This window comes from Halichoeres trimaculatus, unplaced genomic scaffold, assembly GCF_033239565.1.
Source record: "Halichoeres trimaculatus isolate MK-OKI-2021-1 unplaced genomic scaffold, fHalTri1.1 fHalTri1_scaffold_4, whole genome shotgun sequence".
Taxonomy (NCBI): Eukaryota; Metazoa; Chordata; class Actinopteri; order Labriformes; family Labridae; genus Halichoeres; species Halichoeres trimaculatus.
In genome coordinates this window covers 18510912-18537025 of record NW_027437182.1, presented here as the reverse complement: position 1 = coordinate 18537025, position 26114 = coordinate 18510912, and the positions used below count along the sequence as shown (strand labels likewise).

At 42.0% G+C, this 26114-nt stretch overlaps 1 protein-coding gene across 10 annotated transcripts in view; it reads left to right on the top strand.

The window, feature by feature from the left end:
* LOC141788629 (myosin IXB) overlaps positions 1-26114 on the top strand; it is a 65070-nt gene that overhangs the window by 36352 nt on the left and 2604 nt on the right. For 4 of the 10 annotated variants that reach the window (XR_012598156.1, XM_074667553.1, XM_074667558.1 and 1 more), the window contains exons 5-41: positions 2595-2689; positions 6550-6612; positions 8095-8194; positions 8528-8628; positions 9856-9985; positions 10077-10166; positions 10440-10556; positions 10673-10807; positions 11197-11318; positions 11489-11630; positions 11724-11919; positions 12382-12457; positions 12848-12940; positions 14322-14435; positions 15057-15096; positions 15180-15302; positions 15396-15476; positions 16670-16780; positions 17003-17128; positions 17230-17379; positions 17498-17658; positions 17751-18908; positions 19006-19081; positions 19199-19311; positions 19944-20059; positions 21853-22022; positions 22105-22212; positions 22321-22491; positions 22581-22622; positions 22709-22820; positions 22934-23007; positions 24030-24222; positions 24307-24435; positions 24573-24678; positions 24971-25102; positions 25195-25318; positions 25491-25541. Coding sequence is in view for 9 of the 10 variants with exons in the window: in XM_074667553.1 (XP_074523654.1) it covers positions 2595-2689; positions 6550-6612; positions 8095-8194; positions 8528-8628; positions 9856-9985; positions 10077-10166; positions 10440-10556; positions 10673-10807; positions 11197-11318; positions 11489-11630; positions 11724-11919; positions 12382-12457; positions 12848-12940; positions 14322-14435; positions 15057-15096; positions 15180-15302; positions 15396-15476; positions 16670-16780; positions 17003-17128; positions 17230-17379; positions 17498-17658; positions 17751-18908; positions 19006-19081; positions 19199-19311; positions 19944-20059; positions 21853-22022; positions 22105-22212; positions 22321-22491; positions 22581-22622; positions 22709-22820; positions 22934-23007; positions 24030-24222; positions 24307-24435; positions 24573-24678; positions 24971-25102; positions 25195-25318; positions 25491-25541 (5241 nt within the window). In the remaining variant the exon portion in view is untranslated. The remainder of the gene's footprint in view (positions 1-2594; positions 2690-6549; positions 6613-8094; positions 8195-8527; positions 8629-9855; positions 9986-10076; positions 10167-10439; positions 10557-10672; positions 10808-11196; positions 11319-11488; positions 11631-11723; positions 11920-12381; positions 12458-12847; positions 12941-14321; positions 14436-15056; positions 15097-15179; positions 15303-15395; positions 15477-16669; positions 16781-17002; positions 17129-17229; positions 17380-17497; positions 17659-17750; positions 18909-19005; positions 19082-19198; positions 19312-19943; positions 20060-21852; positions 22023-22104; positions 22213-22320; positions 22492-22580; positions 22623-22708; positions 22821-22933; positions 23008-24029; positions 24223-24306; positions 24436-24572; positions 24679-24970; positions 25103-25194; positions 25319-25490; positions 25542-26114) is intronic. The other 6 variants (XM_074667554.1, XM_074667560.1, XM_074667556.1 and 3 more) reach the window with 5 other exon arrangements.

Genomic DNA, 26114 nt, shown 5'->3' with positions numbered 1-26114 from the left:
ACATCTATTCTTCAGAATATAACCTTGAAATGTAGTGTTCTTGTCCAGCATGGACTTGAAAATCGCCTGCTCCTCCCCTCTCCCTCATTGCAAAGGTGCGTTTAGGTACCTAAACATGGTACCTTCGTACCGCGTTTCTACCGAGCAGACTGGTTCGGTTTTTCTTCGTACGGCGTGCATTTTGTGGCGTTTCCACTGACTTTTCCTGGGACGAGCCATCCCACTTTTTGGGACCCTTTCATATGGGTGCCAGACTAAACCGATCCGCTCTCAGAAGGTGGAGCAACACACTGCTGACCGCTGATTGGTCAAAAGAATCATTACTTACACCAGCTTACACGCCGCCTAGCACAAGAGAGCACAGTTTACTGTCGAAACGCAAACGGGATCAGGCTTAACTGTAACTGTAACAAACCGAGCCAAACTGTACTGAACTGAACTGGACTGCTTGGTGGAAACGCGGCTGTTGATTTTAAGTGGGCTGGTTCTCGGTATTACAAATGTAAATTCAGTTGATACCTATAAAAGTACCCAATTCAGTACCCATCCCTACTGCAAATACAATAAAACATTAAGAAGAATTCTGCCAGTGTGGTACATTCAGTTTCTGGTACAAACACTCATGTGTTAAAGAAAGAATAAGTGAGGGAGTGAGTTACAGTCTTGTCTGAGCAAGTCCAGATTGTGATGATAATGGATGATTTTGGTCACGGATAGGAGACAACTGAGCATCTCTTTCTTCATCATTAACAAGCAGCAGCACTTACTTTATATTATTTCCTGGTCTCTAAACTTTGAGAAAATCATAACTAGCTTTTAAATTCTCTTCTGCATAAATGAGATTGGAATTATTTACTTGACTGCAAATACTTTTATTTGTTGTGTGCCCAAAAGTCTGTGTATGTAGTTTCTATGCTACAGCACATCCATCTACCCCTACCTGGGGCTGTAGCCCTTGGTACTGCTACTGCTGTACTACTATGATTCCCTACTACCCAAATGTAAATGAGCACTGGTGACACATAGTTTTCTTGTAATATTTCAGGATTTGGCATTGTTTTAATAAAGGAAATCAAGACAAAGTTGTGTTTCAACTGTATTCTCCTAAACTGAGGTATAACTGGCACATGAATGTGGTCTTTATTCTGCAGGAAGGGCTCAAGGCTGGTGGCGCTAGCCCTGCTAATGTTAGCTGCACTTGGCAAACTGATTTAATGTCATTTCCCTCCAGGTTCTGTGATCCCATGTTTACAGTTTCAAATAAACTGTGTACAGTTTTGACTTGTCTTTGGGTTTTCTCACGTTCAGACTTCTGTGTCAGTAGGAATTTGGATAGTGGTTTAAAGTTGTGGGAAATTAGCCTCTGTGTAACACCCTCAGTGCAAAGTTAAATCTGCAAGATCAGTCAAAAAGTGCAACAAAGATTAACATGAAAGGAAAGAGAATACAAGATTGAAAATTAGAAATTTAGGTCAGCAGTTCATCCTTGGGAATCTCAATCAGTCCCTTTATGTGTGTGTGTGTGTGTGTGTGTATGTGTGTGTGTGTGTGTGTGTGTGTGTGTGTGTGTGTGTGTGTGTGTGTGTGTGTGTGTGTGTATATTTACCCCCTAACTCGAATCAGCCCTAACACCACTGTATCAAATTCACCCTGCAACTGCTTTAGAAGATACAATGTGGGTCCTATTTAGCATGCACTGAGTCAACTTCCCCTGCGGTGGCCTTTTGTTGAGTGTGTGTATGTGCGTGTATGTGTGTGTCAGTAACCATGTGAGCATGTGCATCATTGACGAAGAAAAAAAAGAATGCCATTCTGTGACTATATCAGTGCAATAAACAGGGCCCCTCAGGAGGAGCTGGAGGCTCGGTTAGATTTTCGTCTGTGAGCCTGGAGAGAAACCCTGCTTCTCCTTCTGGTTGACACGGCTCTACGGAGTGTCTGTCTGAACCTCATTTATCATCGCTGACCTACGCTCTTTCTTTCTTTCTCTCTGTCTTTTTTGCTTTCTCTCTCCCCCTCTTTCTTTTTTGCACATACACACTCAGGGGGAATGAAAGAAAGGGTCTTGACGCAGGCAAGAAAGGAAAAGAGATGGATGTGTAAAGAGTGAGAGGAGGGCAAGAGGAGGCAACGAGCTGCAGATGCTCACCCCCTCTCTAAATCCCCTCCATACATAAACACACGTGCGCATGCACACACACAGCCCCAGCTCATTCTGTGTTCTCAGCTGTTGTTAAAGAAACAACCAAACCCTGAACTATCCTGTTTCTGTAGTCATGGTGATTTGATATTGTTGTTGTTGACTCCAGTTAGATTGTTGATAGATGACCTGAAGATACACTGCCAGGTTGTTCTGCATTCACCTCCATATATGGTTTGAAACTTAACAGTGCTCCTAGTTAAGAGGTTTTTCATTTGGCAGCATTAGTTGGTGCCTTTACACAATCATCAGCCATTGTCTTTGGCAGTCAGGACCTAAATCTAAAATTTGCATCGTCCTGTGGAGTTCTTGTTTTTTTGATGGTGCTCTTCATGTTTTTAACATTATAAACTCACTCTCTGTTTCTGTCCTCCTTTTCTGTTGTCTCCACCAGGCCTTTGGAAATGCCAAGACAGCTCACAACAATAACTCCAGCCGCTTTGGTAAATTCATCCAGGTGAATTACCTTGAGAGTGGAGTAGTCAGAGGGTGAGTATCAGTGTAACACCTTCAAAAACACCTTCACAAAACTCTCAAATACTAAAGCTCAGATGTTGTACTCTACTGTGCAGCACACATAGAGACATTCAGCTCAGCATCCTGCTCTGTTTTTTTCCCTCTATAGCCCAAAGTCTTCTCCTTTATGGCTGATCATGTGAATCCTCTTGTATGCAATGTGTCAGTGTGCGTGTAGTCTGGAACTTTCAGCCACCACCATGTCCTTCCTTTTTCTCAGTAGACTCTGGTTAGGAGCTGCATCAAGGTCTGGTCAGCCGTGTCACTTCCTCATTGTCTCGTCAGGAGAGGGGAGCAGCTGCTTAAAGTGATACTCCGGGATGAAACAAGTTGGGTCCTATCACAAGGTTTAGGGCAGAAATTACCCCTAAAGCAGTGTTTTTGTGCAGCAGAAGCCCAGGGCGCTCGCACCAAACACCCCCTCCCTGCTCCTCTACCTGTTTCCTCTGCACTCAGACGGGACCATATTTTACTTGACCAAAAACACAAATAAACGGACTCCCACCGAAAAAAATCTGATATCTGTCTGCATTGGCGCTTTATTCAGACAATTTTCAGCATGTTACTTTTACACAAAAACACCGCTAAATAAGGCTCTAGTTCTCATTGTGTCGTATCAGGCGCTACCTCCTGCAGAGCCACAGCTGGCTACAAGGCGCTTGCCGCTTAGTGTATCAGTCCGCGCACGCAGAGTGCCAGATATAAACAAACGCAGGTAGTGTGCCAGGACGAAGAGACACAATGAGAACTAGAGCCTTATTTAGCGGTGTTTTTGTGTGAAAGTAACGCGCTGAAAATTCTCTAAATAAAGCATGAATGCAGACCGATATCAGATTTTTTCAGTGGGAGTCCGTTTATTTGTGTTTTTGGTCAAGTAAAAAATGGCCCCGTCTGAGTGCAGAGGAAACCAGCAGAGGAGCAGGGAGGGGGTGTTTGGTGCGAGCGCTCTGGGCTTCTGCTGCATAAAAACACTGCTGTAGGGGTAATTTCTGCCCTAAACCTTGAGATAGGACCCAACTTGTTCCATCCCGGAGTATCACTTTAAGGACAACATTTTATATGTCAATAATGACAGGTTTAAATGTGACAGGCTTCACAGACAAAGCAGTCCAATATTTGGACTGCTGGTGTAAATGCTAAATTACTAGATTAAATAATTTGAAAGTTGCGAAAGCCTGAAGCAGCAGCTGCTCAACGCCATAGTAAGTGAGCACCCCCAACCTGATTATCCCCTAATGGCACCCGGTCTCATCTTGCTTTATTGAATTGCTTACCAGAGGAAGGGTCTTTAATCCAATCAGAAGAGTTAATTTTAGTAGGCTGCTGGTGCTTTTCTGGAATAAAGAGCTAACACAAGTAGACAAGAACATGTTCAAAGGATGAGAAAAGTTGAACTAGAACAAATTGCTTGGTTTTCTGACACCGCGTGCTGGTGTAGCCTCACATCAGTGAAGCGCTGGATACAGAGTGCTACCACAGCTCACAAAGGCTGCCTGTCTATCTCTCCATCTCCAGTGGCAGCCATTCACACAGTCAATAGAGGAGATTAACAAAGGGAAGGCTGCGGTTCCACTCTGCTCTGCTTTCTGAACAGACTGACGAACTGACAGACGGGATATTTTTATTCTCTCCTCCTCTCTCTGGGTCTGTGTCTGGCTAATCTGTCTTCACGGAGACCTGAGCGAGATGGAGCAAAACAATGAAAGGGGACACACACTTCAGAGGAGTTGTTCTAAGGAGGTGGTGTGTCAGTGAAATATGTCTGTCTGTGAACATGTAATGTATTTACCTTTCTGATTGCAAGTGTTGTGAGAGCTCTCTTCCTATGGTCAGTGCTGACAGATAAATGACACCTGTGTGTGTTTTTAGGGAGAACAGAGACTCCTGTCCACATTCCTGCAAAGGAGTTCTTTAATGGATTAGCAGTTATCAACGAAAAAAAAAAAGTTGATCTTTTCTTCCAGATATTCAAAACTTGTTTGCTGTGATATCCTCTTTGATTCATGCATCATCATTAATTTAACTCAAAACCAAAGTTCAGAGGTTTTCCTGGTGTTGCATCAAGCTCTGAAGACTCACCTCGCCTTTATTTCTGCAAATATTGCAGTTTAAAATCTCTTAAAAGTTAATGCATTAAGCTGCTGTGACAATTATTTTTTTTTCCACATTAACACTGCGGCAGCAAAATGTGTTCAAGAAAAAACCTTAAGAATATTATAGAGTTTATTATATTACATGATACTGTGCTGTATTGCTGTTTGAGGTGTCCCAGTCCGATATTGATATCAGATATTGGTCCGATATCAGCCAAAAAAACAAGCATCGGTGTCGTATCGGAATGCATCTAAAATCTCCGATATAAGCAGTTTCTGTTACCCATTGGCTAATAAAAATGGGTCAGTTTTTCCTCATACCTACTGTTGCTGACTACTGTTCTTTGTTTGAATAATATCACTTAATCAAGCCTTTTCTAACATGACAGACATACTACAAAATAAGTAATAAAAGTATGCATGCTTAATGCTGATATCGTATCGGATTAAAATCGGTACTCAATGCTGCAGTATCTGTATCGTATCGGAAGTGAAAATGTAAGATCGGGACATGCCTAATTGCTGTATCACGCTGCATTGTTTTGTAACTCATTGAGTCAAATCACATTGCAATGTATCATACTCCATGGTTTCGCATTGTTTGCATATTTTTTTAAATGTTTTGTATCAAATCACATACTGCACAGTGTGGCGCTGAATTGCACCATACCAAAATGTATCTCATCATATCATACTGCATCACATTTATCACAACATATCCTGCTGTTTGCATTGTTTTGCACCTTAATGCATTGTATAGCATTGAGTTGTGTCATATTGCATCAAATTTTGTGCAATGGATTACACTGCACCTTACCCTGCTGTACTATACAGTACCTAAATGTTTAATGTGTTAAGTCATTTTGTATCATGTAGCCTTAAAAATACAACACCATCCAGAAAGTACGTCCCATGTCTTGTGGTTGTGACACTTTTTGCAGAAACTGAGTTACTGATAAGTCTTGGAATAAGAGAAAAAGAAACACCAGCAGGTCTTTAAAGCAGATTCATGAACTCGATGTCAGTAATTTGTCTTAAACTGTGACTCTACTTTTAGCAGATGGAGACAGCTGTGTTTCTCACACAGAACAGCTTTATTCTTAGTGTGCCATGAAGATTGGTGTCAGTGTTGTTGTTTCTTCTGGCTTTAAAAAAAAAACTACTCTGACTTATAAAATCTGATTTGGAAGACTTTTTAGCCCCGGCCAGTTAAACTTGGCAAATACCACAGCTTTTAAAAGTGCATATCACCTGACTGCAGTGGTCTGAAAGCATACCTCACCTCTTCTCCTGTGGCAGCCTGCTTGTCTCCCCTTTCAGATGACGACATATGTACAATACAACAAAACAAGTGGATGCAAAGTTTTTCCAGTTGTTGTGTGTGCGTATATTGCTTTGCAATGTGTGTTGTGCTATGATCGATCCAACCAGGTCTGAAAGCTTTGTTCACTCTGTGATTGATTGATTTGATTGCTTCAACCAGCTGCTCTCACTTCCCCTTCTACTCCTCCCCTCATTTTCATAACCAGCCTACTTCACATCTGACCTGAATACATACACACACACACACACACACACACACACACACACACACACACACACACACACACACACACACACACACACACACACACACACACACACACACACACAGAAACAGAGCTCAGTGACCTTTGATCTATAGGGACTTCTCTTTATTGTTTTTCTCCTCCCCACTTACTTCCTCCTCTTGCCTTTCAGGGCCGTGGTGGAGAAGTATCTTCTGGAGAAGTCTCGCCTGGTCTCCAGAGAGAAGAACGAGAGGTGAGGAGGGACAGGAGGGGTTCTGGCCTTTAACCCCCGGTGACCTTCATGGGGGTCTCTGTGCAAACACTGAAGGCCTCTGATGGTTGGAAATGACATTTAACTGGGGCTTCAATCCCAAGTGTTTGGCTTTATGTCCTCTGCTCTTAACTCCTACACACTCACACACACAGACTTTGTCTCAGGTGTTGTAGACTGAAGTATCATCCTTATAGTTTATGATTCTGGACAGATGTGAAAACTTTAAGTACTTAGCTGTGTGATCTCAGGGGTAGACATGGTGAAAGGTCACATAAACACAGTTAGATTCCCTCATTTTAATTTGACCTTCAGTATCTCCTGTTAGTGTAAGATAAGAGTTAACTGTCGCTGCTTGACAAACAAATGAGAAAGAAAAATCACTTTCCTATCTGTAGCTTCATAGAGAAGCAGCCACACTCACCATGTCACCACGTCAACTTCCCCTCCTCACATGCAAACATTTATTACTCACTGTCGTGTTTACCAGCAGCGAGGCTAACAGTCTGTTGCTATTTGTGTGACTTATATGCAAACAGTTATTTTTACTTTGAGATAAGAGTGATAAAGGAGTGAGCAAATTAACTGCTGTCCTTTAATTTGAGACATGTATCACTGATTAATAAATCAAGTTTTGATTACTTAGTATGCAGGAAGACACCAAAAAGAACAGACTTTATGAACACTTTCCCACTGACCGTTTAATCTATTTAGTGGTAATGCTCATTGAGCACTTTTTCCAACTACACAAGGTGTTTTACTTTTTTAATCTTATATACCTACACATCACTCACAATCAAGCTCTCTCATGGGAGTTGGTTTATAAACTACAGCCTCCACTGAGCCGCTCAGCTGAAGCATTTGATGCTTTAACACAACATCCTGTAGCTGTTGTGAGTGGGAAGAGTGTTACTCCGTCACATTTCCCATTCACAGATTCCCCCTGCTTTCCTTCAAAGCCGCCTCTGTAACCTTCAGGCTACTGACAGCCTTAACGGCGTGCTGCTAGTTACCTGACCGACAGCTCTGTTGACATTGTGTCCCGCCTGTCTCGTCAGGGAGTGAGTCTACAGGATGATGTCATGTTTCTTAGTGATGAATGTGGAAACTCATTTCTCCTGTGTGGTTTGTAAACAAAGCTCTGTTGCTTATCTGCTTTCTTGATAGCACAAGCGGAAAAATGAAATTAACATAATTAAGCTCCTGAAATTGCCTTCTGTCTATTAGCCTTTTTACAATTTGTTGACTCTTGGTTTATTATTAAAACGCTGCCTACTTGTGACCATAAACATGGAGCTCATATCCACTGATAAATGCTCGCAATAATAAAACAAACAAATGATATGTATATGAAATGTGCTCAGGATTTAAATGTCTTATTTGAGTGCATTTAGTTTAAATGTCTTGCTGTAAAAACTGATTATGGGTGCAATTTGTGTAAAGTACTGTTTTTTTCTTTAACAGGAACTACCATGTGTTTTACTACCTGTTATTGGGAGCTTCAGAGGAGGAGAGGAAGGAGTTTAAGCTGCTGCCGCCTGAAGAATACTTCTACCTCAAGCAGGTAAAGTTGTGCTCCCCTGTCCCATCCAGTCCAGCTGCTTCAACCTCCCTCCCTGCAGACATTATCATTCACATGTGTGACTTTTAAGGTGAAAGCGTTACTCTGTGTGTGGACTCTGTATTCACAAAGACTGTCAAGCTTCTGAATAAGCTGCTGTACAAACTCCCGGCCTACTGCTGACATGTGTACCGCATGTTAATGAAGCCGGCTTTGTTCTCCCTTTTCTTTCTTTGTCTTCTTTTCTTCACCTGTTTGTGTTTCAATTTTCCTCTTTGCTAATAAAGCTCTACAAAAGGTATGCTATCTGACTATACCAACTGTCTCTATTTGTAGCAAAACTTTAAGATTGAAGATGAGGAAGACCTTCGTCATGACTTTGAAAGACTGCAGCAGGCAATGGAGATGGTCGGCTTCCTCCCCGCCACCAAGAAACAGTAAGTGAAGAAGCAGAAGTGTTTGGCTTATCATACGAGAAAGACTGGGGTATCCTTCCCCTTTCTCACTCAGCCCTGGCCAAGGTTATAATAGTTAACTAAAACGAAACAAAAACAAAAACTAAAATTTGAAATACATTGCAGTTAACTCTAATAAAAACTAAAAAAGAAAACAAAAACGATAAGTAAACTAAAACTGTATCTTGTGTTCACAAAACTAACTGAAACTAACTAAAATGATAGAGAAAATGCCCTTAGTTATAGTTTTTGACAATATTAATAGCCTTTAGGATTTAAATTAATCTGACACATTTTCCCAACCAATTTTACGATAGTTTTCAGCGCTGTACAGCACCATGATAGCGACGTACTGGGACATGCTTGTTTACTGCACTGACAGGCTGTGCGCTGTGCTGCAATGAAACGTGGTGGAGCAATGAATTAGCGCATAGGTAATAGTTTAATTTCATGTGAGTCTGCCTTTAACTGTATTTAAGTCTGTCTTTCTTGTTAGAGTCCAAGTTTCTAAATATTTAAGCTCATATTATATTGTTTTATATAGTTTTAGTTAATATTAATTTTATGTAATTTAGGTTAACATTATTTTTATATAATTTATGTTTATATTTTTTATATTAAGTTTATATTGTTTTTTTGTGTTGAAGGCAGCAGCCAACAATTCAATATCAGCATTGACTGAGCAATGAGCACTATGTTGGACTTGAAAATAAACAGTATTGCAAAATATTTACTCTGACCTTTTTGAATCCTGCACCTGGTTAATAAGGTATGAAAAAACTAAAACTAAACTAAAACTAAACTAAAACTAAGCCTTGTTGCAAAAATGAAAACTAAATAAAAACTAGAATGCCAGCTCTAAAACGAATTAAAACTAAACTGTAATGGAAAAAAAAAATTCAAAACTAACTAAAACTAAACTATAATGACAAATCCAAAACTATTATGCAGAGGTCATTTTGGTCTAAATTACAACAGACAGACTCCATTAAAGAACAGCTCATTGGGCTGATATATCTCATGAGCTAATGTCGCAGTTTATTAGAAGCCTCATGCTGATGTAGTGCTAACAATGCTGCTATTGATTTTTGTAGCTGAGTATAAACAGATGATGAGACTTTTGGCATTGCATTTCAAAAGCTTGTATTGTTGTATCAAGCTGTGGAGTTGTTGCATGTAATCTAAGCTGTTTTCATGACTGTGTTGCAGGATCTTCTCTGTGCTTTCTGCCATCTTGTATCTGGGTAACGTGACCTACAGGAGAAAGTCAACAGGCCGAGATGAAGGATTGGATGTGGGGCCACCTGAAGTCCTGGCCACGCTCTCTGACCTCTTAAAGGTAGGACACATTCACAGATCTTGAGGAACTCCTTTCTGTGAGTTTGATGATTTGTTAGTGCCAGCTTTAACCTGTGTGGGTTTCCTTTCAGGTGAAAGAGGAGCTGCTGGTTGAGGCTCTGACAAAGAGAAAAACAGTGACAGTCAATGACAAGCTGATCCTCCCTTACAGCCACCCAGAGGTAGGAACCAAATATGAAGGCACTTCATCTGCTTATTATAAGACCAGCAGTGGTGTTGCACAATTCTTTTTGTCCGTGTCCTCCTTCCCCACGCTTTTCTGCTCTTCATTTCATCAGGCTCTCCACATTTAGTGCTCAACTCTTTTTCAGTCCTTTTAGCCCCAGTTGAACTCTGTGTTGTTATACTTTCTTAATCCAAAACTCGCTCTGGAACTGAGCTTTTAAATCATCAATGCTTTAGTGTTAATATGTGTGCCCTCTTTCTCATCTCAGGCTATCACGGCCAGAGACTCAATGGCCAAATCTTTGTACAGCGCCTTGTTTGACTGGATCGTTCTGCGCATCAATCATGCACTGCTTAACAAGAAAGATATGGAAGAACACGTTCCAGTAAGAAACCAAACACTTTCACACACATATGTATCATTTCACACTATAAATGATACGATTTAGTTATTTTTGTGCAGTGTTTTACATATTTCCTCTCCCTTTCTCTTGTTTCCCAGTGTTTGTCTATCGGTGTCCTGGATATTTTTGGCTTTGAGGACTTTGAGACAAACAGTTTTGAACAGTTCTGCATCAACTATGCAAATGAGCAGCTGCAATATTATTTTAACCACCACATCTTCAATCTGGAGCAGGTTAGTCGGCCTGTTTTGTTTTCTAACCATAAATTCCACAATAGACGACTTTCTTGTCTTTGACTAAAGCTTTTAGACATCTCTTCTTTTTTGTTTACACTAATAACCACTTTAAAAATAGGTCATCAGAGCATTTCCTGATATCTGAAGGGAGAACAGTTACATGACATTTCTTTCTTATCCATCAGAATTCTGGGTAAAAAAATTCAATGTTAGATCTGATTGAAAGTATCTTGATGATTATTTTACTCTATAAGAATTTTTTTTTAATCAAGTGTAAATTTTCACGATTTACCAGAGTGTGAAGTATTTAATGTTGGTGGAAAAACAGTATTATTGCATGTCTCAGATTCACTGGATTTCTAAATATTCTGTCTCGCCTCATCCAGGATGAGTACCAAGCAGAGGGAATCACCTGGCACAACATCGACTACACCGACAACGTGGGCTGTATCCACCTCATCAGTAAGAAACCCACCGGCCTGCTCTACCTGCTGGATGAGGAGAGCAAGTAAGAACACCTACACGTAACCCACACTGTTTCATTCATGTCTTGTGTCTGTCAGCAGGAGTGAAGTGCGTTTTAGAAGCTGTCCATCAAATTGTCAAACATTACCTTTTATGTTTCCTTGAGTGCATCCTCCTCTCCTTATTCTAAGCACCGCCATGTCTGTGTATCAGCTTTCCTCATGCAACAGATGAGACATTATTAGCCAAATTCAAGCAGCAGCACCAGGGGAACAAATACTTTGTCCCCACTCCAGTTATGGAGCCGGCCTTTGTCATCCGACACTTCGCTGGGAAAGTCAAATATCAAATCAAGGTAAGGATTGATACGGAGGACGTAGGCAACAAAATAAATTGTGTTATTTAACCACCCTTTAATGTTGCGTGAAATTATGTTTGCTCTGACCAGGATTTCCGAGAGAAGAACACAGACCACATGCGTCCAGACATTGTGGCGTTGTTGCGGAGCAGTGACCGTGCATATGTGCGTCAGCTCATCGGCATGGACCCAGTGGCCATGTTTAGATGGGGAATCTTGCGTGCCACTATTAGAGGCATGGCTGCTTTCAATGAAGCTGGCCGCACATGGGCTGCAAAGATGTCAGGTAAATAAAGAATAGGATATACCGTAGTCAGCATGTAACAGATCAACAATAACCAAAACTTTGGGTTTAAGCCTTTCTTTTTTGTAGTTGATGGCCTGTTGACACTTTTAGTCTCTTTCTCAGTCCTTATCAGTCAGAGGTGTGTGTTAAAGTGGTACTGATGTAGTTTAAACAGAAGGCATAGAGAAAAGATTTCCACAAAAGACTTTGGAGAAGAGTGAGACTCTCAGAGATTTTAAATTTTCTAAACTGTTCTAATTCCTCCCTCAGACTGTTTTATGCTCACAAAGAACAGCTCACTGACATCACCAACTTTTTATATGGATTACTTGAATTAGTTTAGACAAAAAGCAAAAAAAGAAAACTGCAACAGTGTGTGATTCTGCTCAACTCTTTTGTGATAAAAAAAACCCTCTTGTGATTTTAATGTTGCTTGGTTTTTTTTGTTTGTTTTTGTCGAAGGTGTTGTCCGTCCAGTCTCAAGAACTCCACTGGGAGAGCTTCAGCGACCTAATGCCCAAATAGACCGAATGTACAAGTAAGTCATGAATTTAAAAACCATGATGCATATTTTACTTCAGTTTGTGCTGTTTTCCCCACCATCAGGTCAGGTCAGCTCTCATGAATCTTTTCTCAATTTGTGAAATGCGTAGCGTACTTTCTTTTGATGCTTCTGGATGAAGGAATGTTTTGAAGTGCGTGGGGGGACTGTGGACCTCTACGTTTATCCTGTGGTGTCAGATGGCATGAGGAAGGAATATGTCAAACACATAAACTGTCTTAAATATTCTGACTTATCTGACCTGAAGTAGTCTCTGACAAAGACAAAGATTTGGATTTAAAATGATTCCTTCACCTCATCTCATCACCCCCTCTCTCCACCTCTTGGTGACTGGTGTGTGCGGTTCTCTCCCTTTCCCATCCACAGACGAGCGTCTATGCTCGATTTCTACTTTGATCACTCAGAGGAGCGCCCTCTAGAGGCCTTTGAAGACATCTTTGCTAGCTATGAGAGTAAGAAGTAAGTGAATTTGGTTGAAGAAGGAGAGAAAACAAAGGCGAAAGAAATGAAGACATGAGGCCAAGCAGGAAGGAAATGTTGTTTTTTTTATGTGGTAACAGATGTAAGCTTGCTCTATTTTCTGAGTCTGATGCAAAGGCTACCAAATCTAATTTTACATGAGAGGGTCTAGTTTTCAAGTGTTGCAGTGTCTGCTTCTTTAAAAATGAAAGCAGCAGAGGAAGTTCAGTACGCAGTTCACACAGCACAGCAGAGTTGCCCTTTACTTCGCTGAAATCCCCACTTCTCCTGTAGCTCTTATAATCTCTCACCATTCACACGTTTATTATTCTTGCTATAGAGCACAGGAAGGTGTTTGTACTGGCCTACTGTGATTAGCCAGTTGGATTACTCACATCAGCTATAGAGCTTTGGGAACACGTATGTATTCATACAAGTACAGCGGCCCCAAGTTAAATACACAGAAGAATTGGAAGAGCTTTGTCCAAAGGGAAACAAAGCATAAAGAATATTCAAGGGTTGTTGGGCATACTGAATCTTGATGTTTCCCTCATGCTTCTCAGATCTTAAAATCTTAAAAGTTATCTGAACTGAGTAAAACCTCACAAAACCTAATACCATCATTAAAACACCAGGAATTACAAACACATAGGAGTAGGTGTCAGATTCGATGTATGTTTCCTGTTCCTTCCCTGCCTGACCTCTGTTTTCATGGTAAGTATAGTAAAGAAATGCATGGACCAGCCTTGGATCACAGGGACTTTACAGTATTAACCCCACCAGACCCAGTGTGCAGTGTCTCACCCGTCCAAATTAAAGGACCATAAATCCAACAGCCTCGCCAGTAACAACTTACAGCCACAAAATCACAGCATGGAAACAGACAACCAACCACTGATCGTCAGCTCAGCTCTGCATGTTTACTACCACAGTGACAGGGATATGGGTGCAAACACAACCCTGATTTTTTCTTTGAATGTGTTTTTTTTTCAAGGTCGCAGCAGCATGGTTGGTTAGCCTGGTGTATCTTGTGGTTTTCATGTACATGAACATGAACCATTGAAGAAAACATTTGTGGGTTATTCTTCTCAAATGAGTCGAGCATGAAGTTCTGCTTGATATCAGACTACCAGCCATCCTGCGGTGTGTGTGTATGTGTGTGAGAGTGTTCGTGTCTGGGGTAACTGCAGTGTGTTTTTCTTCTAAGGTGTCCTAACTGTGGTGCTCGATCAAACCCAGCATTACAACCTTTTTTTCTTTCCTTCCTTCTTTTGTTGTTTCTTTCCAAAACCCCCTCCTCTCCCCTCCCCTCCCCTGTGGCTCCCTGTACTTCCCTACTTCTACCCTCCCCTCACTGGGTGTGTGTCTGTGGTGTGATCAGAGACATGCATGCAGAAATCATCAGCTCCATTAAGAACTTGCAGCTGGATGGTGAGGACCCTCGGAAGCTACTGCAGTCCTGGGGTCGCCTCCGCTTCCCCCGACATGTCCTTCAGTGAGTCTGCAGACAGACCCGGCCTCAGCTCCTCTTCAGATCAGCTCAGAGTGGTTGACTCAGGCAAACAGCTCAGACAGTTAGACCACTCATGTGCAGCTCATGAACCTTTAGGACACTTTTTAAGACTTCTGTCTGCTCCATTTTTAGTATTTCTATTCTGAAACACCTCGAAAACTTTATTAGCTGCTGCATGAACACCATTGGCAAGCAAGTTCCCTGCCAAGCAGCATGATTGAATGAACAGCAACTTGTGCTGTCACACAGAAACTTAACTAATACTGCTTTTGTGACATAAACAAAGCAAATAAGCACGTCTGTCTGAGCATCAAGAGTCTCTGCTGGGCTGATAAATAGAGTTGCATCCCATCTTCTGCAGCAAATGCTCTCCTCATCCTCCTCCTTGCTGTAATACTCCTCCTTCTCACTGAGTACGCTCGACCTCTTTCATCTTCATTCATTCCATCTTCCAGGTTAAGCCCTTGATTTCATCACTGACTGACAGCGCATGAAGGAGTCCGCCATCCATACTAACCCCGCTTCACACACTCTTCCATCCTCGTGCCTCAGGCTGTAATGAGGCTTCACTCCCTTGACTCACTCTGTCTCTTTTTTCTTCAGGAAAAACAAGAACACCAAACAGAGGCAGGTCATCCCCAAGGTGAGTCTGAGTAGATGTGCTGATTAGTCTGTGGCTACCAGTACCAAGAGAGAAAATAATTAACCATATCCTCGCTGCTGCAGAGCTTGCTGGATTCCCGCTCTCTGAAGTTCATTGTGAGTCTGACGCTGCATGACCGCACTACCAAGTCTCTGCTCCACCTGCACAAGAAGAAGAAGCCTCCCAGTATCAGTGCCCAGTTCCAGGTAATCTCACAAACACTATTTTAACTATGGTCAAAAACAAGCAAAACAAAGCCTCCATTATTCAAAAAAAAAACCTGCAACTGTTTCCTCCAGACTTCTTTGACCAAGCTCTTGGGGACTCTGAACAGAGCTGAGCCTTTCTTCATCCGTTGTATTCGCTCCAATGCACAGAAGGTAAACTTTTTTTTCTCATTCTTTATTGATTTGTTAGGGGAAGCGTTCATTAAGCTTCTGTATATTGTGTGAAAATCTTTAGTCAAAAAACAAAAAACTTGTGCTGGTAAAAATATTTTGTGTATGACAGCATGAAAGATTTTTATCAGTAACTTAATATTGTGCTTCATATTAAAGGGGCTGCGAGGAGTTTGAAAGTGATCTTAAAAAAAGTCCTCCTTCTAGATATGTGCTTGTCCGTAATCCACACTTAAAAATGAGATTATCAACACCAATATTGCTTGTTACAGGTTGTTTTAAATTGCTGCCTCTTAGCTTCCAGATCAGGTCGACCAGGAACAACACCACGCTGGCTGACGAAGTTTAGTAGCGCAAAGAGATAAAACACAGAGATCTGTGTTTTTCTCTGCTAGAAAACATTTTTTGTGATTGATTTTGTAGTGATAGAGGACACAGGAGCCCAACTGTCAGACAGAAAAAGGACAGAAGAGCAGAAGAAAGATAAATGGGAGAGCGATAGAGCCCAAGCTAAAGGCTAATTAGCCTTTAGCTTTGGCTGTATCACTCTTTAACACAGGAGCTAAACTGTTTATGCTAATGTTTATTCAAACCCACAGTCAGCAGTTATTCTGCAGTGGTCTGTTCAAACTTGAGAGTCTATCAATAAAATGAAGAGTGAGGTTACATTAGCTCTGCTTGGTAGATGACTGGCAGGACATAGCTAACCAGGATTTACTAACGTTGCACATTGCAAACTTTTCTTAGAGCACCGGACTGCCAGCTGTGCTAAATTTAAATGGCTGCTAAACTACATACAAACTGACAGTGTTGACTCGTTGTCACATTAGCCCACAGATACGTCAGAGCACTGGGCTGACACACAACCGGCGGCTACAAGGTTTGCTTGATGTCACGTTTCAAACCGTAGCGCTACCTAACTGTACTGATAAGTCTCTTACCTCGAGGCGTTGTATCCACTAAAAAGTTGCCTCGAACAAAGAAAACGTGTTTGATCTGATTTCCATTTGATTCCAAAACAAACACATGCCTCACTAAAAGTAATTTACGACAGAGTGAAGAGACTGCGGGCCACAAGGTGGCGAGAGAGTGCACTTAAAACAGATCCTCTTCATAGCATCTTTAAAAAGTCATTGTTAATGGTAAGACTGACTGTGCTTTTTGTGCTCGAGCAGAAGGAGATGTATCTGGATGAGGCGTTGGTGGTTCAGCAGCTGAGATACACAGGAATGCTGGAAACTGTCCGCATCAGAAGGTCCGGCTATGGAGCCAAGTTCACGTTCCAGGTACAGTTAAAATGTTACTTCAGGTACTTGTATCACACAAAACTCACACTAGACCCTGAAGAAATACTGAACTTTGTGTTGAACAGAGGTGTTCAACATTTCTGCTTACACAACTGAGAGCAGTGTCAAAATAAGATTACTGTCAGGCTCTGCGCTCTCTGTCGCACAAGTCATTTCTTGAGCAGCTCATTGATTCAATCACCTTTGTTGTCGTTATGTCAGGAGTTCATTGAGCACTTCAGGGTTTTGCTGCCAAAGAATGCAGCTGCCTCTAAAGAGGACATCTCAGCGCTGCTCAAAAACAAGATGGGCCTGGACCCCACCACGTACCAGATTGGCAAAACAAAGGTAAGCCTCCCTCTGAGCCCCTGAGTTTTTACTGTTCAGTAAACCCTCTGACCTCTGTCCTTGTCTGCACCTGTGAACTCTGCTTCGTTCTTCCTGCTCAGGTGTTCTTGAAGGAGCTAGAAAGACAGCAGCTGCAGGACACGCTGCACAAAGACGTGATGCGCAAGATCATTTACCTCCAGCGCTGGTTCAGAGCTCGTCTGCAGAGGAAAGAGTTTCTGGACATGAGACGGGCTGCCATCTTGATTCAGGTAAACACAACAGTTATGTTAGGGGCTTGAACGGCAGCATATTAATTACTACAGCTGATTGAGCATTCAGGTGTTTAATACTGCCATCTTCTGTCCTCCTCTCTCTACTTCTGCTCAGTGTACATGGCGCAGGTACTGTGAAGAGGAGAAGAGGCGACAGGCAGCCACTCTGATTCAGGCTCTGTGGAGGGGACATAGACAGAGAAAAGAGTACATCCTCCAAAAACAGGGTGCCACCAAAATACAAGCCCTTGTCAGGGGACACTCAGCTCGAAGACGGTAACAAAAACATTTTGTTAAAAATATATCTGGTCTCAGAAACAACCTTGTAAAACCTGTGTGGCCTTTCTTTTTTTCTGAATGTCTCACAGCTGTCAGTCCATACGTGAGGAGAAACAGAGACTGGAAGAGGAGGAAAGAGAAGCTCAAAAAAGAGCAGAAGAAGAGCAGAGGAGGAAGGAGGAGGAAGAGGAGGCCAGGAGAAAAGCAGAGGAAGAAAGACGGAAGATGGAGGAAGAGGCAAAGAGACTGGCAGAAGAGGAGGAAGCAAGGAGACTGGCAGAGGAGGAAGAGGCTGCTAGGAGGGCACAGGAAGAACAGAAAAAGAGAGAGGAAGCAGAGAACAGACCTGCGAGAGAGCCTCAGACACGAGAGGATCCGGATATAGAGCTGGTCACAGAGGAGACGCTGGATGAAAACCTCTCTGCCAAGGAGACAGAGGAGGAGAGAGGAGAGCAGGACATGGAGGTTAATACAATCACACACAAAGAAGAGGAGCAGGGCAAGGAGGAGGAGCTGGAGGAGGAAGACTTACCCTCAAAGACTAACGGTACCCTGGCTGTGGCTGGACCTCAGCAGGATGAGAAAGAAGAGGATGAGGATTTGAAGAATGAAACACTAGAAGAAACGACTCCACAACCAGCTCTTCCCTCCGGTGTGGACGCCTCTCAAGCACTTAGACTTACATCCCCAGGCGAAGAGTCCAATAAAGCACCTTTCAGCAATACCTCCACTTCTTCTAACGCTGAGCAAAAGGGAGTACAGCCTCCATCTGTCAACAGAGGCAACTCATCCAGGAGTCAGGAGAAGAGAGAGCAGAGGAGACGACGAGGGCTGGAGCACAACCAGAGAGAAACTGAGCGAGCGTCTTCCTCCAAGGATCAAACCTCCCAGCCCAAGAGCAAAAACCAAGAGTCCTCGAAGCTAAAAGAGCGAGCCGACAGCAAAGAGCTGGACCAGTACACGTTTGTGGCCTGGAAAATGAAGGAGGAAAAAGGTGGGAAGAAGGACACTAAAGCTTCTCCTTCCCCTGTTCGGCCGTCGACTCTGTCCCTGCTGCCAGCCGACTCAGCGCCTGAAAGAAATGGAGTCAGTGAGGTACATGGAGCACCCAACCTGCAACGCCGTCCTGGGGCTATAAAGGAGAAGCCAGAGAAGTGGAGAGGAAGGAGGAGTGATGGAGAAATATCTGAGAACATCAGCCCTGCCTCATCTCAACACAGGGAGGATAAGAGGAAGAAACAGCCTCTGTATGTTCTCTTCACTTTAATCTTCCTGTTTTTAATCCAAGACTAACTTTAAACTTTCAGCGCTGAAATTCTTCTGTTTGGTTTTTGTCTTATTTAGGAGTGAAGCAACCTTCTCATCAGTTGACAGTTTGTCTCCAGGCTCTGAAGGAGCTGGTGCTATTTCAGCCAGAGAGGTACTTAAACGCCAATCTGTGGAAATGCTTGTTTTGAAAAGCTGAAGCATGAAACAGTTTGTCATTCAGTTCATCTGCTCATCATTCACCACTTGTGAATTCTTTTCTGTCCTGTAGTTGATTTCCCCCGCAGAAAGCCTCAGCGATGGTTCGAAGGGAAGCTCCTTCAGAAGGAAACACCAGGACAGTCACCAAGACCCTGCACCCTCCATCCCATCCACACCGGACAGGTACCGAGCTGCACTCAGTGCCCTGGAGAACAGAATAAAACTCTTTTTCGTTAAGACATTTGTTAAAATAAGATAACTGATGATGCTCAGTAGAGGTATATTCTGTCATACTCCATACTTCAGAGACAAAGACATTCAAGGAGAAACTTTATTGCAATGAATCATCCTCAGCCTCTTCTTTGTCCATTACAATGTCTGCCTGAGTCAGACTGTTTATAGGAAAAGTCTTTGCCTTGTGTCATCACTATCCTCCTTTTCTGTGTGGTGTTGAACACTCGACCTGATTTTTAAAATCTATCCTGAGCGAAATTTGTACACAACAAATAAACGTAGATTAAAGCAGTCTTTATTAGGATGATTAAGTTTTCATGGTGAGGTTGAAAAATAGAAGTACAAAGTTATTAATTAATTGTTTTGCCTGTTGCCCAGAGACAATCCTGTGAAGTCAAAACACTCCCTGTTAGAAAGGAACAAGCAGAGAAATCCATTCAGAGGAATCTCTGCCTGCACTGAAAATGATCTTTCCAACACTTTGAGTCACGTCAGAGATGCACTGCAAACAAGATTTGTAAATGCTGTGCTGAACTTCATGAACTTTATGAACTTCATTCTGAACTCCTGTGAACTTGCAGGTCTGGAGGTTTCTTCAGCAAGATTTTAAAAAAGCGTCCGCACAAAGAGGCCCAGACTCCTGACAACGGGGAGCTGACGTTCGCCCAGACTCTCAGTGAGAGGTCATCTGGAGAAGGTAAATAGTAGAAATAAAGAGTTGGTTGAATTTTAAAGAAATCTTTGGACATTTGTAGAACAGGAAGTTAAACTTTTCTCTGCAATATGTCTCTGTTATGGAAGCTAAAAATAGAGATTTGATCTGTTGACAAATATAATTAAAGGTGCCGTAGGCAGGATTACCCAGGTAAGATGGTGATTTGAAAACCAGCACTGCCCCTCCCGTCCTGTGATCTCTGACATCACGCCCATACGCAAGTTTAGCCCCTCCCAGAAGAAGATTACACACAAGTTTATGGTTCTTCTTTTTGCTCTTCTTCTTCTTCTTCTTCTTCTTCTTCTTCTTCTTCGTGCTGTCCTCGTTTAACTCCTTGGTGTTTTGGGGGTGGGAAGTCCAACAAGGCAGGTAAATATGCGAGCCAGAACTTCCTCATGCGCATCCACGAGAACGAAGAGCTTTACAACCAGTTGCAATGAAGGATGAAGCACCGCCCCTCGACCAATCAGGATAGAGCCTCAGGGGCTCTTCTGACCTGGAGCGGTCGGGAATCCTTGTCAGCTCATAACAGAGACAGATGGAAATGCTGCGACCTTGCAGTAGTGCAATTATACTACACTCATAAAGGATTATCAATGGATAATAGGGATGTCCCGATCACCTTTTTTTTGCTTCTGATCCAATTCCGATTTCTTTATTTTGAGTATCTGCCGATCCCAATATTTCCCGATCCGATCTCTCAGCAATGCATTAGGAAAAAAGAAAAGAAAAAAACTCCTACAAGTTTTCCTTTTAGTTTTCTTTATTTTATTTAAATGACGGTATCGTTGTAGGCAACATGGATATAGCTTTTTTTCTCCACTTAGTGCAGCATTGGATCAACAAAATAAAAATAAAGCTTCTCAGTGGTGCACCACAAGATAACCTTGTATGTGTGTGACAATAAGGTTGAAATTTCTTGTTTGCAATATCGTTGTACTTGTTATAATGACAAATAAAGTTATATTCTGAAATGAATGATGATGTTCTATTATACACATTTTAATTAAAAACAAGAACTAAGGCCCCAGGCTTTTTCCGATTCTGTCTTCCCCGATCTTCAATCGTTAAAAAATGCCCCGATCCTGAACACGTGATAGAATCAGGACATCCCTAATGGATACTCTAACATTTAATCCAAAGAAAACACAAAAAAAATAGCATTGACTAGCTAAATCCTGCCTACGGCACCTTTTAAGTGTTTTTTTTATTTGACCAAAACAAAAGCAGCTTTAAAAAGCAGACATCATCAAGTGCTTTTGTCGAAAGGCTCAGTAAAAAAATCTCATAAAACTTATGAATCACATTCTTCTGACAAGTCCAGAAAATTGTCTTTATTCAAGATATTCAAAAACAAGAATAAGGTAAATTGTGTTTACCCTGTTATTATATTCTTTTAACTCACTTCAAGCAATTCAGGCCTCATTTTTGTTTTTAATATCTTGAATTGAAACATTTTGATGTCCGATGACGGTGTATTGATGTTTGATGATATGTGCATTAAAGCTTGTGGACAGCTGTGGTACTCCTCTATCAAACCTCTTGAAGTAGAAAAAGAAAAACAGCTGTGTTATCACTATTTTTCTCAGAGCTAACCTTCCCTGCTGTTTGCTTTCTGACCAAACACTGACCCGTGCAGGATAATGCTCAGTGTTATGAGAGTAACTGTACCCTCTGTTTTGTTCTCGGTGGGACCTCTGATCTCTTTATGTTCTTTATGTTGTGCTTTACTCAGGCTCAGTTCAGTCTTTTAACACATTTTCCCTCCATTGTAGCCCCGTCAGCCCAGCCACATGGCGATCGAGCTGGTAAGGGTTTAGGCCGCAATCCCACCATAAAGATCAGTCGTGCCACACGCGTGTCTGAACAGTGGAACGCCTCACTGGACCGAGAAATCACAAACGCAAACGAGCTGCGGCACCTCGATGAGTTTCTGGGCAACCAGGTGAGTGATGCACAAGCAGATGTTGTAGGGAAACATGTTTTAGTCTTCATTCAACAAATGTTTACGTTTCTGTCCTTTACAGGTGAATGATTTCCGCTCCAGGGGGAAGTCGCTGTCAGCCACAGAGGCCATCTTTGTCACTGCCACCATGCAGTTCAGAGAGACTATCAAAGCCATGTACTCTCTTCCAGTGAGTTTCTGTGAAGGATAACATACACATTACTCCTCTGACGCAAAGTTCTTCCTCACCTTTCTGTCCTCTTCCTCACGTTTTCCCTTGTCCTCTGATCTTAACCAGAAACCCACCACTGGCTACAAAGGTCTGATGTCTTGCTACCAGACGAAGGTGATTCACCTCGCAGGCGACCATCAGAAGGGGGAAGTCCAGCTTGTGGTCAACCTGTTTCAGTCAGTGCTTGATGGTTTCATCAGAGGAGAGATGAAAAAAGAGGAGGCTGAGCCTGTGAAGGTGAAACATTGAGAGTCATTTTAAATCAGGTTTGATTATTCTGAATATAAAAGTCAGAGACACATGGTTATGCTCTTTATGTGTTTCAGCCTGCCAAAGCAAGGAAGAAAAGAAGAAAGAAAGATAAGAGTGTGAGTGTTCAAAGCTACAAAAAGAAAAAAAAAAAAACTAACAACATGTAAATCTCACAAAACTTTTTTTTCTTGACTGACTTTAGATGGAGAGCCCTCTGGATCATATTTTTGACAACTATCAAGTCAACATCATGCAGTCATGTGACCAGTGCAGCTCCTACATCTGGGGCATGGAGAAGGCCTGCATGTGCAGCTGTGAGTTACCCACCCAACAGATTTCTTTGTCTGTATTGTTATTGATAAGAATGCATTCACATACAAAAACAAAACTTCAAAGAAACTAATTGTAACCATTTTTCATTTTACAGATTGTAAAATGGTGTGCCATAAGAAGTGCCTCAGCAAAATAGTCACTGACTGCACCACCTTCTGTGCCAAAAAGGTGGGTGTTTATTTTTAGAGGTAGCAGGCCTGGATTAATGATGTGCTGATGATATAAAGGTGGTTCAGAATGAGGCCAAGTTTGTGTCCCACTTAAAGCCAGCGCCTGTTTCTTTAAGCTCAGCCATATTCTCCTGGTGGTGTCTAAAACATGGAAGTTTTCAGTCTGTATTTTACTATCAAAAAATCTTGGCTACACATTAAGGTAGTCAGAGAATGATGACTAAAGACTCAGTGTAATGTTATTAAAAGCTAACGGATATATTTACATGTAGGTGGAGGAATTAGGGATGCACGATATTATTGGCACAATATCGGTATCGGCTGATAAAAGCTTAAAAACATGTTTATCGGTATCAGCAGATATGAAAATTTCTGCCGATATGCACAGCCGATAAGGTGCTATTCAGTTAGGATTATTATTATTTTCCATCTGAAAAATAAGCTCCTTAAATAAAATGTAGCACTTCATTTATTTGCACTGCAGAGCTCTGTGTCTGTCACCAGGTTGTTACAGTAGCTCTAAAATAATCAAATGCAACTTGGTTATGTTTAAAAATGCATTGTACATTTAAAGTTCATGTGATCTAAAGAAATTATTTTTCTGCATTTCAATACTGAATGTCTTGAGTTTGAAAAAATAATACATTTCTTATTTATGGTAAAATCAAATGTTTTTTGTCTTGTTTTATGTGTGTTTCTTAAACAAATAAGACCGTCACAATAAGAGTAACATATAAATTCCAGTACAGGATAGACTTAGCTTTCTTTACAGTGAAAAAAACAAACAAACTTGTGATTATCGGTATCGGCCAAAAGGGGTTTCGATATATCCGCATATCGGATATCGGCAAAAATCCAATATCATGCATCCCTAGGAGAAATAGTTACCTTTTTGAGCAAACATCATGGTTCTTACAACAAACATATCAGGGCATAGCAGTTCTATGACTGCATTGCTCTGTTTTTGACTGAACTGATTCAGTAACTGATAAAAAGTCACCTGAATGTCTAAATCTGCAGAGCGATGAGGAGTCTGGAGGCCAGCACTTTGGGGTGCGTGTGGGCCACCTGGTCAGTGATAAAAACCCGGTACCAATGGTGCTGGAGATGATGCTGGAGCACGTGGAGATGCAGGGCCTCTACACCGAGGGCATCTACCGCAAGTCTGGTTCTGCTAACCGCATCAAAGAGCTGCACCAGCGACTGGAGACCGGTTAGTTTCCTTTATTATTGATTCACAGTTTGCACAAAAAAACCTCCATGGGTCATTCATTTATTGTTCTGCTGATGCTTTTAGAGCCTCATGCGGTCTGTCTGGAGGACTATCCCATCCACACGGTGACAGGCCTGGTGAAACAGTGGCTGAGGGAGCTGCCAGATCCACTCATGACCTTCACACATTATAACGACTTCCTGCATGCAGTGGGTGAGTAGGACATAACCCACCAGGGGGCAGCATTTTACAACCTACATTTTATTAGCCCATCTCTTTTGAGGTGTTGAACTTAAAGGGATTGTTGTAAACTTTGGACACTTCTCATTTGTGTTTCATCCTCTCTGTAGAACTGCCAGAGAAGCAGGAGCAGCTTCAGGCGATATACAAAGAGCTGGAAGAACTCCCAACAGCAAACTTCAACACACTGGAGAGGCTTGTCTTCCACCTGGTCAGGTAAGACACTTGAAATTATGTTTTATTTAGATGTGATGAAGACCTTCATGTGTCAAAACAGTGTACCACTTATGTTGCTCAAACCAGATTTTCTTTAGTGGCTTATTTCATCTGCACTATAACAAACACATCTGGGAAAAAAAGAGAAAAAAAAGAAAGAAAAAATAAGAGAAAAAAGGGGGAAAAAAGGGAAAAAAATAAAAATAAAAAAATAACCTTCAAGGTTAAAATGTAATTTCTGTTACATGTAAGTTCAGCTGAAACACATGCCAATTAATGAATCCTGTTGCAGGGTTTGTAAAGAGGAGACTCACAACCGTATGTCTCCAAACTCGCTGGCGATAGTTTTCGCCCCATGTATCCTGCGCTGCCCAGACAGTGCTGACCCTCTGCTCAGCATGAAGGACGTTGCAAAGACAACCACGTAAGATCGTCATGAATGTCAGAAATCACAGACCAGGATGATGGAAGGTATTTAAGGGTCACATGTATTCAAACACTGCTGTGCCTCTGTAGGTGTATAGAAATGCTCATCAATGAGCAGATCAGACGCTACAATGAGAAGATGGAGGAGATCGAGCAGCTGGAGTATGCAGAGGCTCTGGCCGTGAACCAGCTCAAACTCAAGAGACAGAACACGGTGAGAAACAAAGCCTTGTCTTTGTCTGGATCTTCTTGGAAGAAAAACGCTCTGGCTCGAACAGGAATAATGTTTGTTTCATGTATCGTCAAATTCATGCTGTAGTCCCAGTGTCAGAAAGTTGTTTCAGGGTACACGGCTAACATGGCCAATGTTCCTTGTCTCTCTTTAGCACTTCTGGCACTTACCTCTCAGGTTCTCAGCTCCTTACAAAGGAGTTGTGGTATGTATGAGTTCTCCTGGTCCAGTAGTTCCAGTGGTCGTAGTGCTCATCAGAGTGCCATGTATTAGTGCCTGTGCATGGCATGGTAGATGTGGGTGGCGCCCCTCTGTGTTTTATTCTGATCCTTCCTCCCCTAATCCCCTTTCCTCCTTCCTAACTAACTGGTAGTAGTTTGCATGTTGCTGTGCAGTTTCTCTTGTCCTCTTAATTAGAAGGTTGAGACGATGGACGAGATGGTTCTGGGTTGGTGTCATAACATCAGTTATTTTATGGGAAGTAAGGAGCGTGAGAGCTTGTGTTTCTTTTTTCTTCATCTTTTTTTCTGGGTACGGTGCGTTGCATCTCCTAACACCACTTTATTTGAAAATGGTGGAAGTTGATGTGAAAACTAGCTGCCTTGAGATTGCTGTGTTTATTTCCTTTTTTAGCTACTGTGAAGTTGTTCTGGTGTATATTATAGCAGCAGGACTGCTGTGCAGATGCATGAATGCCTCAGGCACCACCCAGCCCCTCTTCTGTCCTCACTAACAAAATCTGAAACCAGTTTCAGATTTGGTTGAAAAAATTGACATT